Source organism: Bombyx mandarina, chromosome 05 (assembly GCF_030267445.1).
Source record: "Bombyx mandarina strain Sakado chromosome 05, ASM3026744v2".
Lineage (NCBI taxonomy): Eukaryota > Metazoa > Arthropoda > Insecta > Lepidoptera > Bombycidae > Bombyx > Bombyx mandarina.
In genome coordinates, this window is record NC_143212.1 from 6,934,867 (window position 1) to 6,950,676 (window position 15,810).

Here is a 15,810-nt window from a genome sequence, read left to right on the forward strand (position 1 = left end):
GTCGAGAGGTTTGGGAGTGTTCAGTTTTAAAACGAATTCGACATGGTGAATTTGCCAAGCCCGCAAGAGCAGCCTGTCCGTAATGCCAGACAAGCTGGAAGCGTCCGGTTCACGAGGAATCACCACAACTGGGGTGCTAGATACGGCAGACATCGGGACGCGATGCGCGACAAGGAACCGACCACCGTTTATGAGTTAGACAGTTTGGCCGTGCACACGGAGGAGCTAATGGAAAAGTACACACCGAAATCGAATAAAAATTACGCTATCGCAATGGATCTCCTACGTCTTCAGTATAATCTGGTGAGTTTAAAAAGTTATCTCTTATCAAATAGTAATATTTTGTATAGACATGTTCAATTTAGTTCACCTGACTGAGTCTGTAGTACGAAAGGTAGTGTTCTTTACAGCCGAGCTGCGGGTCGGATCGAGCATACATCTGTGTAATGAACAGGCTGGTTTGCTCTTTACCTGGGCTTTTAACATCTTTATCTATGTATATATGCATTTAAAAGTATGTATCAGCCTCTAGTTTTCATAGGAAATCCTCGTTTGGGGTCAAATGACCGTGTGTGACTTGTTCCCTGTTAATCTTATATTTTTTATATTATTTTTGTTTAAAACATTTTCATTATAATTATGAAAATTGTTTTTGTATCCAAACATAATTATTAAGAGCCCGATTGCCGATTTCTATTCTTCATAACAACGAAGATTGGATTGGCATGGAGAATTGAATGTTTTCTATTTATTTATTTTCACGCTAAAATTTCGCATCGTCTAGTCAAACCTTGTTAGTTTTGTTTGGACTTATGATTATATCTGTTATTTTTTTTTCTTTCAGAATTTTATGATAGCATGCGAACATTGCAACGGCAATCACGGCATTGATGAACTCATTGCCCCCGAGCGGTGATCAGGAAGCAAACGTATCATCTGCTAACAGAACAAAGTTATTACTATTATTTTCATTCGTGAACGATTTTGATATGTTAGTTTTAATAATATTTTAAACTTAATCGAGAGACGTGATTTGGATGTGCGACACAAGTGCTAAAACGATAGTTTTAAGAGATCAATTGTAAACTTTTACAATTAGTTGGGGTCGTAATAAATAATTGCAATACACCATTTTTTTCTGTTTCATCGTTTCCTAAGCAACATAACATTAAAATTACAATACTTTATTATCAATCAATAAATGAGCTAAGGAGTCATTAAGAAATTTTATATTTCACAACAAATATTTTAATAAATTCCAAATATGTATGTGATTAACTAATTTGTTAATGATACGATGAACTATAACTTTGAAAAATAAATTAGATTTTAATTAATTGTGTTCTTGTACATTCAGCATAGTACATTTCTACGGAATTCTAGACGATTTTTTTGGGAATTTTCAATTGTAGTCAAATTTCAAACACTATAATTCTATATCAGTCCGGACCTCAGCTATCACGCATAGTGTATGTTAATTTTTTATTCGCTTCAATTTGTGCAGACGTGTTGAAGGCCTAGCATGGTCACCGAAGCTCATAGACAGTATGAGTTCTGCCGCCAGCTTTCGGATGTGAGATAAAAATGTTAATTCAAGGGTCTTGCAAAAATGATTGTCCTAACTTTCCGTTCGGAGTGCTAGTTTGGTTTATTGTCCTATACACGCGGGCTTAAACGAAATAAAAAAATCTTCATGTGTTGATTTAAAAAGATCTAGGTTTTTTTAATTGCGTAGATTGCTAGTCTTTACGGGAACCTATAGACATCACAATGTGAATACGGACGCCCACCCACCTTGAGACATGAATTACAAGTCTCAACAACGGCTATTGCTCCTTTCAGGCCGAAATGCATGACTGCTTCGCGATAAAAATAGGCAGGATAACGGTTTTATTTTATTTTATTGCATAGATGGGTGGACGAGTTCACAGCCCACCTGATGTTAAGTGGTTACCGGAGCCCATAGACATCTACAACGTAAATGCCGCCATCCACCTTGAGATATGAATTCTAAGGTCTCGGTATAGTTACAACGGCTGCCCCGCCCTTCAAACCGAAACGCATTATTGCTCACGGCAGAAACAGGCAGGGTAGTGGTAGCTACCCGTGCGGACTCACAAGAGGTCCTACCACAAGGTTGCTGGTGCCGTCTGGGCTTACAATGAGTCTACTACCAGTAAATGCATGTTGGTGATCGCAGTACGATGTTACTTTAAGTACAGTGAATCCCTTATATTCGCGTTTTACGACACTCACGGGAAGAGATGGGGTGATGCTATGCTAGGCCGACACAACACAGCCAAACGAGTAAATATATGCATATTGTTGAATGCGGTCTGCCTTATAAATTATGCACCTGTGAACACAAAGCACTTGCTCTATCAACTTGCAAGGCACAAAAGAGTCAACAATCAATAATTGAACTGAAGTCTATTATCAATTAGCTTTATCAAAAATTCATATACCTACTGCATCAGTGGGGAACTGAGAACCGGTGGAGCTGGTTTTACATAAAATAAAAAAATAATAAAACAATTCGTTTATTTTAATGTTTACCTATTCAGTTTTTTATGATCCTTTATGTAGATAATCGGTCGGTCGGTTGTATCGGTTTTAAGGAAATCTTCACTTAGTAGTGCTATTGATTCCTGAAAGAATAACGTCAAGGAACCCTATTGAAAAGTTATGAATATCTAAGGATAGCACCGCGACCGCATACTGTAAGATTTTCCTCACAGTGGACGTCCATCCACCTGAAAGTCCTGTTGAAAGTCGTGGCAATCCGATGAACGTAGGTGGCGCAGGACCAGTCGTCGTGATGACGCTTGGTGGAAGTCTTTGTGGGCTAGTTTTTTGGGGTCTAACATAGACTGCACCCAATGCGACCTAATTAAAATCAGATTGCGCGCTGAGTCAACCGCTTCAAGACACAGTGCGTTTTAATTCTAAGTGTTATAGATAGACTTAGATGTATTAGAAAATTAGACCATCATTCAACGTCGATTGCGCTAGTTCCGAAAATCTCAAAAGGCCATGAAAATGCATTGCTTGAGATAACATTAATCGTGACGTGGGGGAAACCAGAGTAAATTAGTCCTCACAGTTGAATATACTTAATGCAGCAGACGAACAATTAGGTGGGTGGCAGCATTCACGTTGAGAGATCTATAGACATCTTTTTTTTTCCTACCTGTGCTGATAGCCTTGGGAGGCTATTTCAGCTTCTTCTTGACGTGTAGGTGAGCTCACGGGGCTCAAACCGGAAGTGTTGCGATCATTGGCCTTAGCAAGAGCAGTGCTTCGCAGAATCGACCACCGGATCGGAAACGGGCGCCACTGAGAAGATCCGGCGAGAAACTCAGTGGGCTGTGTCTATGGATTAATATAGACACCGGTAACTACATACCACTACGTGTGAGCTCATTCACCCGTTTACGCAATAAAAGTATTTTTATAAGAAAGTTAGAATTTGATGCCTGTTGATATTTTTTACACAATGGTATTATTTCATTATGAATGTTCGTGAATTAATTAATTAATGCCTGAGTCAAATTGGTACCTGCTTGTAGGATTTATATTTAGGTATAGTCTCATCGCACCAGGCTGCGTTATCCTTAAGATGAAAACGACTTCCGCAATACTTATTATATCATAATAATATATTGTAAAGTTGAACAAGCGGTTACAGGCTAACTTTAAAAGCATTACAATGCTTCAATATAAATTTATAACATTCGGTATAAATTTTGATTAATTAACAAATAACCTGTCTCGGTTTTGTCTTAACAACGAAAGTCGTAGATTTCTAAATAAAGTAAGTACAGATGGTTCGAATTCGTTGTTGAAAGTGTGTAATCTTTTCGCCTCTGAAGTTAAATGAGGACATTTTAATGTTTATTGCGTTCAAACGTACGAATATTTAGACTTTCAAAGCGAAATAGAGACCGGCTTCCTCATTAAGACGTCATTAACTCAGCTTTTACGGTTTTAGTAGCATTTTCTCTAAATTTGTCTTCAATAATTTAAGTTGGCTCGAAGGTTCAGACCTCTGATGATTTAGAATTAAATTTAGTTTTGAATGTTCTATTTAAACCACACAAATGTGTAGATTCCTTTAATTATCGTTCACTCACAATATACTAAATCTTCTTCGTCTTTATATACATATGTAAGTCCATATTTTATTCATTTCTGTTTTATTTGATAGAAAGCAGCTTAAGTTCCTATTTAACGGACCCTTTTTGGAAATAATTCCCTAATTATTATCGTAACCACATCTGTGGAAGAGCAATCTAGCTATCTATGTTCCGTAGATGTCAATCCCCTTGGATTGAACGTAGGAAATTAACTGGAACTTCGGAGTTAATCTCAGGAAGTAATATACGGTGTAGGCCCGCCGACGCCTTCTTTAATTGCTGCAAATTAACGAAACTCTTGATTAAACTACATATTTCCCAGAGAGTTAACGAATCGATGCTTTGATTAAACTACATATTTCCCAGAGAGTTAAATGCTTGAAAATTAACCTAGTGCAATCTTTTATTTTAATCTTATACCTTTAAACGAGCAATTCTTGTATATTAATATATATATGTATATAATCTGAATCTCGGTAACGGCTCCAACGATTTTTATAAAATTTAGTATACAGAGGATTTCGGGGGCGATAAATCGATCTAGCCACGATTTATTTTCAGAAAATGTTGTTTTATTCGTGTTTTCAATAATCAACTCTTCCCGAGATCTATTGGCGAATAATAATACTATTTTTCTTAATTGAGGGCAACTAACCGCTTTAAAGACACAACAATATGGCGTTATCAAAAAAAACCGAGCAAAGCTCGGTCATCATCTAGTATAGTTTAAATGTCAAAGTAGGTATTTTTTTTTAGTTTTGGTTCTAATTGTTTATGCCCTTGGGTGTTAATTCTGTTGCTACTCGTTAACATGTCATTGATTATCAGTATTTTAATCTTATTTTAAAATATGATATTAAATTATTATCTGTGTACATTGTATTTTAGTTTAAGTTTCCCCAATAAATATTATAAATAGTATCTTAGACACTCGAGAACCCTTCCAGACAGGAATTTACTTTCGAGTAAAAACATAATATCTCGTTCAATCATTCTTGAAAGCTGCGTAGCTATTTTTAGTTCATGGCATTAATTATTACATTGACGTTACGTTAACATATTTTTAAATTAAACTTGATGCTTTGAAATTTGCAGTTTGCTGTCGTCAAAGATTGTTCTTAATGAATTCTCAGATTTGACTTCACCTAAGCATAAGCTGAATAGATTTATTTTAAATTATTAATTCAGAGCCTGGTTTGGTTGGTTCCATCTTTCGTTCTATTTCTATCTTGAAGCAGTCGCATGCTCCAATTCAAAAGTAGAATAGCTGTCATATAATTCAATCTTCAATCTCATGCCTCAAAATGGGTGTCAGCATTCACGATGTGCGGTCAATGGGCTCCTTTAATCACTTAATACTTATCGGGATGTGAACTCGTCTGACCATCAACATTTATGATTATATCAAAGAAACGATATTTTATGGTATCATATTAATTTATAATAAGAATTCATTGTCTTGTTTATTATACGGCACGACGTAATTATTAATCAACGTTGTAATTACTATAAGAGGTTCCCATATTATGTTATACATAGACGTTCACTGTTGATAAATGGATTTCCCGAAAGGTTCGCCATAACGAGCATAAATTAAAAAAAAAATTGAAATTGTGTGCTGTGTTTCAATAACAAATAAATAACACCTATATGGTTCTTTATTCATTTACATATTATATCCAATTCAAGTAAATGTGCTTAGTTTTACGAATTTCACACAAACTATTTCGAGACTCGACTGCAAAATTATAACTCGATGAGAACAAGCATGGTATTTGTAAACCACGTTTTATGAGCAGGGTAACTGCCAAACTTGTTTTGGTAACAAATACTGGATATTTCAAGCTTATCTCAGTTCGAGGTGGTTCGTGGTCGTGAAAAACAAACTTATTTTGTTAACACATTGTAAAATGCAATCTAGAAGCCTTTGTCTATTTTTACGCAAACGTGCGGTCACCAGTTCAAGATAAATTCTTTACTAGAGTCCCCAGAATTATGATCAAATTTTTCGATTACATATCGAAGCTTGAAAGGCAAACGCATGGAGTTAATAAGTAAATGGGCAAACGTGACTAAGCGACAATAACTACTTTATACATAAATGATAGGCAATAACCATATTCGATGCGCAAAAATATATATTTCTAGGTCTATTAAGATCATTTCAATCCTACAGCTAGATTCGTTAAAATAGATTTTTTTTCAGGTATTTCAACTTTAAATTAGTTCACGCATTGTCGCTTAGTCACGTTTGCATTTCAAGCGTCGATATGTAACGTCGAAACGCCGTGAGCTTTTTTAAATAGAAGTATGGGTATAGGAAATATGGGTGTCTGAATAGAAAAATAGAAAACTTAATACCTAATTCTAATACTGAATGCTTCAATTCTGACCCAAACTATAAATAGTTTAACAATACAAGTGAGATTCGTGCTACTGGATTGCACTAAATCTTTTATGTTGAACAAGGATGAACAATCTATTGTTTTTTGGATGAAGTGATGTAGTACCAAAATGTACGAAAACTACGTTAATTCTTATTTGTATGGTAGCTATGTTTTATTTTAATTCGTAATAGTAAAAACTGAAATGTATAATTTTTATGTGCCTGATCAGTTATATTATATCTATATATTAATACGTGAAGCAAAAACTTTGTATCCCTTTTTACGAAAATTACGCTGACGGAGGAGTATGAAATTTTCCACACTAATAGAGACTATAAAGAAGAAGTGCACAATGCTAATATTTTTTTAAATAATGCATATAAGATACTTTAAATCAATAAAGAAAACATTACACACACTACATACCATGTATTTGACGCACACACGCATGAATACTATTTATTGTCAAACTTTTGTTCTTGACGTATGTTGTCAAATTGAGAATAGATTAAATATTGTCTGTCTTTGTTAAGATTTTTTATAGTGTAGTTTTAGCGAAATTTGTGATTATAGAAGTATAAAATACAATCATAATAGTGTACAAACTTACAATTCCAATTGATTATAGTCGAATTTCGACTACCGCGGGACCTCTAGTATTGTATATTTTTCCAATAATTTATGAACTAATGTAACAATTACGTTCTTTTCTTCATCACTCTTGGTTGGGTAGATTACGGTGATTAACAATGTATTGGGCATTAAGTCTGGAAACATATTATACCATTCTCATAAATAAATAAACAAATAAAAATCAAGCTCATAGAAGACTATGAAAAGTGAAAAGGTTTATCGTTAGGAAAAAGAGGATACCTAGTATTAATATCATCTACTAAATGGCTTTTAGCTGTGACATGATGAAAAGGGAGGATTATTGGCTAGCTGTTTCCGAAATGAGGACACAAACTTCATATAAAACTTTGATAAAATCCATTGTGATTGTTATACTCGTATATTAGATAGTGCGCTTTTAGTGAAGAATTTACTTTGATACTCAGTGTTATAAAAGAAATATGACATGACCATATACTTTTATGACATTTTTATTAAAGTCTATAGCTGAAAAGAGCGTTGCATTGTTCTCTTGTACTGATGTATAGTGGGTAGCGGATTGATATTTTTTAAAGATTCTGTGGGATTGAAATGCTTTGTTACCAAAGTTAAGTACATTTTTTGTGTCAGTGAAATTATTACCAAAAATGCACTTGACTATGGTATTTTATTGATTAGTGTTTTATTCAGTTTTCACGAGTCGTATAGACAGTTAATATTTACTTTTACGATTTAATTTAGCGTTTATTGTTTCAAAAAACTGTACAGTTTTCCGCTCAGGTTTGTCGCTACTAAAATGTTACAGCGACTAAAATGTTAAACGGCGACATTTGAATATTGTGCTAATTATGCGGCACTGAAAATAATAAGCCGGATATAAAATGTAATATTAATTATATGGCATCTATTTTGCCATTAGCAAAATCAAGTAAAAACGTAGAATAAACTGTACATTATTTGTTGATAATCAATTGGATTCTTAAACTATTATTTTTTAAGTATAAAAATGTATGACTTGAATCTTTGCATTGCCGTGAAGAATACCGCCATCCACCACGGAACATGAGCTCGAAGCCTCGATTTCATTGTATCAGCTACCCACCGTTTACAACGGAAGGAATTACTGTTGTGCTGTAAGAATAGGCAGAACTAGACCAATAGATAGTAATAGACGCTACAAATCAACGAATAATATCAAACAATAAACCAAATTAAATTATGATAAAGTAATTTGAATAACAACCAAATGACGGGTCGAAGTAGAATTCAAATAAAGACGAACTTAGTATATACTCTTAGTAAGTATCATGTTACAATAATAATATGATAGTTAAGTAACTTCTGTATGAAACTCGAGTGAGTAATAACAAAGGAGTTTCAAGTTGTTTACAAACGGCCTGAACCCATTTCAATGTAGGTATACACCTGCTTACTCACTAGTGGATATTTGTACAGTTTATTGACATGTATTAATTTGAGAGAAATAGTTTACATTTCATATTGCTTGCTTTTCTTTTCTAAAAAATCGGTTGTCTGTAAAGTCAGTTTACTGACGATAATTGAACGTGACAACGTCATAAGAAAATACTGATGGAATGGTTTCATTTTTCAATTATCGCAATTATCGTTGCTATAAACAAATGACACTACATTCACTTTTGCATGTTTTCGTCAAGTATGTAGTTCAATGAAATGTATTATTGTATAGCAGCTGTCCACGCGGATGCATCGCTCACTCAAGTAGGAGAGGGACAGATGTCGAACGCTGCAGAAGATTGTGCCTCTTTGTCGCTCGTTGAGCGCTCTCGCTTGCACTTCAAGCCTTAAATGGAACGCCTCAGAGCGAGGTAACGCCGCATGAGTCATGTTTTTTCGTGCGTGCAACCGGCTCCATCGAATTATAAGACGTTGTCACGTCAAAAACGACATAGTTTATTATTGTCGATAATTAGAGTTTTTTCGGTGATTGAGGAATTCAACGCCCGAGGATCTTTAATCTGTAATACACATAGCATCGGTAGTCTGTACTGTTGTTTATGTTTATGTTTGTACAAAAGTAATCTTTATTTCACAATGAAATCTCAAGTAGATCTGAATTAAAAAAAAAGACAACCATTAAAAGAATCATACACACACAATACACTCTGAACGATGACTATGACGATTGCGATGATAATAATAATAATAGTAATAATAATAATAAAGATCATTTATTGCCTTTCACATCATAAAATGAAATACAAAAAAAAGAAAAGCAAAAAAAAAGAGAAAAAGGCAAAAGGAGGTGGCTCAGCTATTGCTGTTCAAGGTTGATAAATTGAACAGCGCTGATTTTCAGTCACCCCCGTTTCCCTTTGGTTCTTTGCGGGAATGAAGACTCCGTACGTGTGTATATACTCAGAATATGGTATAAATTAGTAAAATTAGTAAATTATAAAAATTTAAGAAAAAAACAAAATAAAAATCAAATTAAATGGTGAACCCGAAAACAAAACCAAAAATTTAAGAAAAAAAACAAAACAAAAATAAAATAAATGGTGTACCCGAATACAAAACATAATAAAAACACAGTAATAACAACCTGTGGGCAGCCTAAAAAAAAAAACTTTAATAAAAGGAAGTTTTCACAAGCTAGGATTAAATTAGTATAAATAGAATAAATACTATAAATTAAATTAGTTTTTGTGAGTCCAAAAGAAATGATTTTAAACGATTAATAAAGCCATGCTTTGTTACAATGTGACGAATAGGTGGTGGAAGATCATTCCAAGCTGCGTATTTAAACGCTCCCCGAAAAGCAGCTGTTCTGTATTTGGGTGTCAACAATGGCTTAACAGTAACATGATGTTATGTGAAACGTGGTCTGATGCGCCTCGTCCATAACTACCTTACCTAGACTCCTTGGTTGTGCGGAGATCATAACATTAACTTGATTTAGCGTAGGAAACAAACATACTAGTCAAATGTATTACTTACACCTAGACCCCAAATACCTAATATCTTAAATTGAACCAAGCCCTATGTATGATACAGTATTTGGAATAATTAACTATTAAACCAAAATCACTTGCCTATATAATGGGCGGGTTCGCCCATACACAGGGTGTCGTGTGTATACATGAAGCCAATAAAAATCTAGCCGAACTATGCAGCAAAATTGCTGAAACAGCAGAAGAAATAAAGTCAAGGAGTTATACACGATTGGTTAAAGGATCTTTTCTGAGGCGATGCAGGGTCTAGTACATTCGTGCCGAAGGCATACAATTTGAAAGCTTGATTTAGTTTAGGAAAAATAAACATATTTTATTAAAATATGTTTAACTTTATTTTATTAAAATATGTTTAACTTTATTTTATTAAAATATGTTTAACTTTATTTTATTAAAATATGTTTAACTGTTTTATTATGATAATTTTTTGTCGAGTTTTTAATGCCCCAAGTTGTAGATAATCTTGATAGTTTCTTTTATAGAAAGAGCACAAGGAAACGTGGTACCATTTTGAAATCATAATAAAATGGGTCATTTTCTGTAATAACTCGCCTAGGGTAGTACAGTATTTTTTTTTAAATAACCTGTATTGATATAAAACTTTTTACTTAATAAAACTTTTAATGTTTGTACTAAATTCACACTATTAATAACTGAATTTTGTGGCTGCATTTAATAGCATAGTTCTTATGGATAACATTGAAAAAAATATCTCGGAAAAATTATGAAATTTACGATCACAGTGTCTAAATATGTGATGATAATGGGTGTCGATTTTCTACATTTTCATAAATATACCTATTATCACTTAGCAGTGTGAAAAGGATTTGGTTTTTATTTTCACTGAACTAGCCCGTCGCCCCTTACCCGCTTGACGTTGAAAATAAAATATATATCCACCATTTTATACGAGCATAGGTGACATAGATATAAAGTAACTAGTATTCATTGCTTAAATTCGATTGACAAAAAGATAATTTTACCGCTGATCTCAGCCCGAATCAATAATGATCGGCGATTTTACGAATGACGTCACTACGTCTAGTAGGTTGGCGTCTGACGCTTTGTAAATCCAGCAATCTGTTAAATTGTCCGCTGAGATAAATGTGTTTTGTTTTTTAAACCTGATTAACAATTTCAGCATAGTTCATCAAACTCAAAAATACAGACGATCTGACGGAAAAAAAGTTATGATGTGGAGACCCTGCCTCCAACCACATTCGTAGTGCCCTTAGCCTTTCCCAAAATTTCTTCATGTATAATAGATCTAGACATATTAACGGTAAAGTTTTATATTTGGATAAGACATAACTATTTCTTGTATTAACATTCTAACATCAATAAAAAACTTCATCGACAGTATACTTAAAATTTAGACTTTCGACCTCCTATGATGACTTTCAATAAAATAGAGCTGTGATAGATCGACAGTGAAGTTTGTTTGATATCTTTTATTCAATATCTCTTCGGTGTATAATAATTTTGGACCCAGCTGGGTATCTGAATGTATAATTAATTACGAATAAGTTTTTCATGCTAAAGGCCCGTTAAGAGAATAAATTGCCCAAAACCCATTAAACACACACGCAAGGCGCAAAAGCTTCACTCTTTTCGCCTGTTTTGATTTGCATACACACCTTAATTTATCCGTTTAAATTTGTTTAATCGGTTGAACTTCGTAACTAAAATTTGTTGACAATAATTTGAAGCGTCAAACAGTTTTCTTGTCCAATATTGTGAATGTGTGAAAGATTATATATAATTAAGAATGGAAGAGTGAAGAATGGAAGAGTGAAGAATCGAAGCAAAGAGAAAGAAGAAGTAGAAGCAGTTGAAGGAGATAGCCAGCGATCTGTCGGAACATCACCCTATTAACACACAATTGTTATAGTTAATTATGTATTACGATGTTGCCATATTCAGATAGCGCAACAGCAACCAATCACCACTGCCCCATAGAGGTAGGGAGATTCTGCCCGGGGAAAAGGGTTTTTTCGTAGGCCCATTCCGTGCCCTCATAGGGGTGTACAAAGACCCATTCTTATTACTAGAATAAAAGTTATCCAGCTTTTCAGACCGAAACGCGTGCTAGTAATAAACAGGGCGACACCATCTATAGCAGGCAAAACGACCGACAGTCAGTATTTAAAATAAGAATTGGAGCGGAATAATGCAAGATCGGTAAGAAAATAAAGTAAAGGAACTACTATTTTTTTTATTGCTTAGGTGGGTTGGCGAGCTCACACCTGGTGTTAAGTGGTTACTGGAGCCCATAGACATCTACAACGTAGACGCGCCACCCACCTTGAGATACAAGTTCTAAAGTCTCAGTATAGTTACAACGGCTGCCCCAATCTTCAAACCGAAACTCATTACTGTTTCACGGCAGAAATAGCCAGGGCGGTGGTACCTATCCGCGCGGACTCACAAGTGGTCCTACCACCAGTAAACTACTACGGATGGGTGATGGGACGCAGTAGCAGGGCGGCTTTTCACAGCCATATTCGTTTGAATTATATATGAAAAGATTGTTCTTACAAGATCTGGCTATATAATTTTGGGTATCTATGAATAATTTGATTTTAAACCTTTTTATTGATAACTAAATTATTTGAACTCATAGAATAATTAAAAGCAATTATTAACACCTTTCTGAAGCGTGTTTCCCTCGCAGTTTTTGTAGTCGAGCGGTCAAATTGTTTCATTACTCCAATTCTTATTGCGTGTATTGAAAAAGTGCTACGAGTTTCATATAAATAAGATCTGGAACTCGATAAGGGAAAATGAAATTTGTAAAAAAACCGTATAAATTTATCGTTCAGTTTGATGGCGTACTGTGCATTTTTCTGTTGAGTATTACAACGATACGTTGTTATCATATTGTGATGTTGCTTGCAGTATTATTCGTGGGTTTGTAGATTTTTTGTAGATCGCAACATTTTTATCTTAAACTAGCTGACACGGCATACTTCGTAGTGCCTCAATCGACAAATAAAATTTTTAAAACAAACAAAAGGAATCCGCCCGATGGGGGACACATCAAAGGAAAAACAAAATTGTTATTTTTATAGCATTTTCTTAATTATATCTACCTTTTAAACTTTCTCTGGACTTCCACGAATAATTCAAGACTAAAATTAGCCAAATCGGTCCAGCCGTTCTCGAGTTTTAGCGAGACTAACGAACAACAATTCATTTTTATATATTTTTATCTTATATTTGAATTTATTGTATCAATAAAGTTAAGCGATACGATGCTAAATTTTCAGTTCTGACAATCACGCTTATTAGCGTTGATAGCCAACATGGAATGGATCTAGAAGGAATATTAGAGATACTGAATTTTTTTAATACGAATCATTTGAAGCTCGGTAATAATGTAGCTATATACAATCATAGCCACAGTATTGAAGAAAGTAAAGATAAAAGTTTTAGCGACATTATTGATAACAGTCAGCAAGGAGCCATGACAAGGGACGATATTAAAGAATTAATTAAAAAAGCTTCCGATGGAAATACGTTGAATAATCGGTTGAAAATCGTAACCCATTCAGATTTGTCAAAATCATTAAATTCGGCTCATAATAGACATGGACACTTGAATCAACAAAACAAAAAGTTTAAAGCAATCGAAACAAATGATTTGAAAAAAATGTATCTGGATTACAATGAGGATCAAAACCACGATTATCATACCAAATACAAAAAGCATCTGTATCCAGGCAACAAATTGTCGGATAAACGTTTAACATATTTACCGAGAAACCCTAACCTCTACAATAAATCACATAAACGAGGAATAATAAATATATCTGAGAAAAGGATTATGCCAAGTACTTTACTTAAATTATATACGAAAGATAATAATGATTACGGAAAAAAACAAGACAAAGCCTCCAGTTTAATTTTGGTTTTAGATCCTGTTATGCTACAGAATAGTAAAAATCGTAATGTAATCAATAGCCTGTGAGTACCTTTTGTTTCATGTTTGACATTGATGTCCTATTTTACCCAAATTTGGATTCTTTGGTTCGTAGAATATCCAGACTGGCGAATTTATCTCCAGGCTTTCAAAAGAGCAGAAGTACAAGGGATCAACATTACAAAGAATTCCTAGAATACGCGAGACGCTTTAAACTCAGTTCAGACGAGAGTAAGTAAATGTGGTTTCTTACATATATTTGTGCGACCACTCTTATTAGTATATACTAACCACGATTTGAAACGTTTCGGATGTGTTATTTCTTTCATACGAATTCTCTTACTCATGCCCTTATTTGAAAATAAGCTTATGACTCTTTTATTTTGCACATATTTTGTTTGAATGGATTATAGATTTGAGTTATCACGGGTTATTTTGTTTGTTCTTATTTTTGAATGTTCATATTTCGTTTCGAATTCGCTTGCAGTGTATTATAGTATTTATATTTACTTCATTATCTAATAGTTTTCTTTAATTATTATCCAAACGTATTTCAGTGAACAATCCTAAGGATTCCCAGGAGGACTACAAGCCAAAGAGATCACGTGAAGATCGTCTCGCGGGACGCACAGCCATCCCATACATTAGTCATCGAGGCGACATATTTGAAAGGGAATAGTAAAATAAAAACAATTTTCCCAAAAAAACCTTTTGTTTATCGTTTGTGAATATAAAATTTATGTTTTCCTTTTTTGAAACAGTATTTCAAAAATGCTATGTAAATTTAAATGATATAGGTAACTGAACTTTGTGTTATGAACGAATATAAAGAAAATAGAAACATCAGTTTAGTAATCGATAATAACTTTTAGTTACTACTAAATCATCATATACATATGTATCGGGAAAATGTAACTATACTTGAGACCTTAGAACTTATATCTCAGAGGTGGGTGGCGCATTTACGTTGTGGATGTCTATGGGCTCCAGTAACCACTTAACACCAGGTGGGCTGTGAGCTCGTCCACCCATCTAAGCAATAAAAAAAAAAATGTCGTCAAAAAATGTTCAATTTAGCTACACGATGCTGCGACGTTGTGATGTAAATCTTATAGCGTGATCAGGATCGTAAGAACTTAGCGGTGGCTCAGTGTTTTTTTTTAAAATAATTTATGATATCCATGATTAATTAAACTTATGTCAATACACTAAAACGCAATGATGAAACAGTACAGTACATATCAGATACTCGAGGATCATTCCTTTCAACTAAAAAGAAAATTGCAACTCATTCATTCTTGAACGCTGCGTGGCTATTTCTAGCTCATTGCATTATTACATTAACGATCACAGTTTTAGTACTAAAACCGTATATCCGGTTTTACTCTTATTAAATTAAACCAAAGCTTTGGAATGTAGTGGTATAGTCGTAGTATGGTCTAGGGATATGTAGATATAACAGTGTGCTTAAATTTTTTTTTTTATTTCACCTTTATAGTGGAGGAGTTCACGGTCACTCTCTCGTGAGAAGAATCATCATATTAATCATAAACACCACAACGTGAATTCTACTAATCTTAACATACGAGGTCCAAGTCTCAGTTTCTTGTATAACGACACTGCCACCCTTGGAACCGGAATGCGTTACTCCTTTACGGCAGAAATAGGCAGGAAAATGATGCTCCATCGCCATGTTCGTTAAAAAATATACATGAATATTATTATTGCAGGTCTTTAAAATAATAAAATGAAACGAAAACTTA

The 15,810-nt window shown here is 34.1% G+C and overlaps 1 protein-coding gene across 1 annotated transcript; it reads left to right on the forward strand.

Moving 5' to 3' along the window:
- Positions 1-1,128, forward strand: LOC114239300 (uncharacterized). Its single transcript, XM_028169449.2, has 2 exons — positions 1-303; positions 845-1,128. Exons 1-2 carry the CDS (start codon positions 43-45, stop codon positions 914-916), a joined length of 333 nt encoding a protein of 110 aa, XP_028025250.1. The 5' UTR covers positions 1-42; the 3' UTR covers positions 917-1,128.
- Positions 1,129-15,810: the final 14,682 nt, after the last annotated feature.

Coding starts and splice junctions, on each gene's coding strand:
- LOC114239300 (XM_028169449.2), top strand. CDS start 43: ATGGTGAATTTGCCAAGCCCGCAAGAGCAGCCTGTCCGTAATGCCAGA. Junction 304..844: donor TACGTCTTCAGTATAATCTG/GTGAGTTTAAAA, acceptor TTTTTCTTTCAG/AATTTTATGATAGCATGCGA.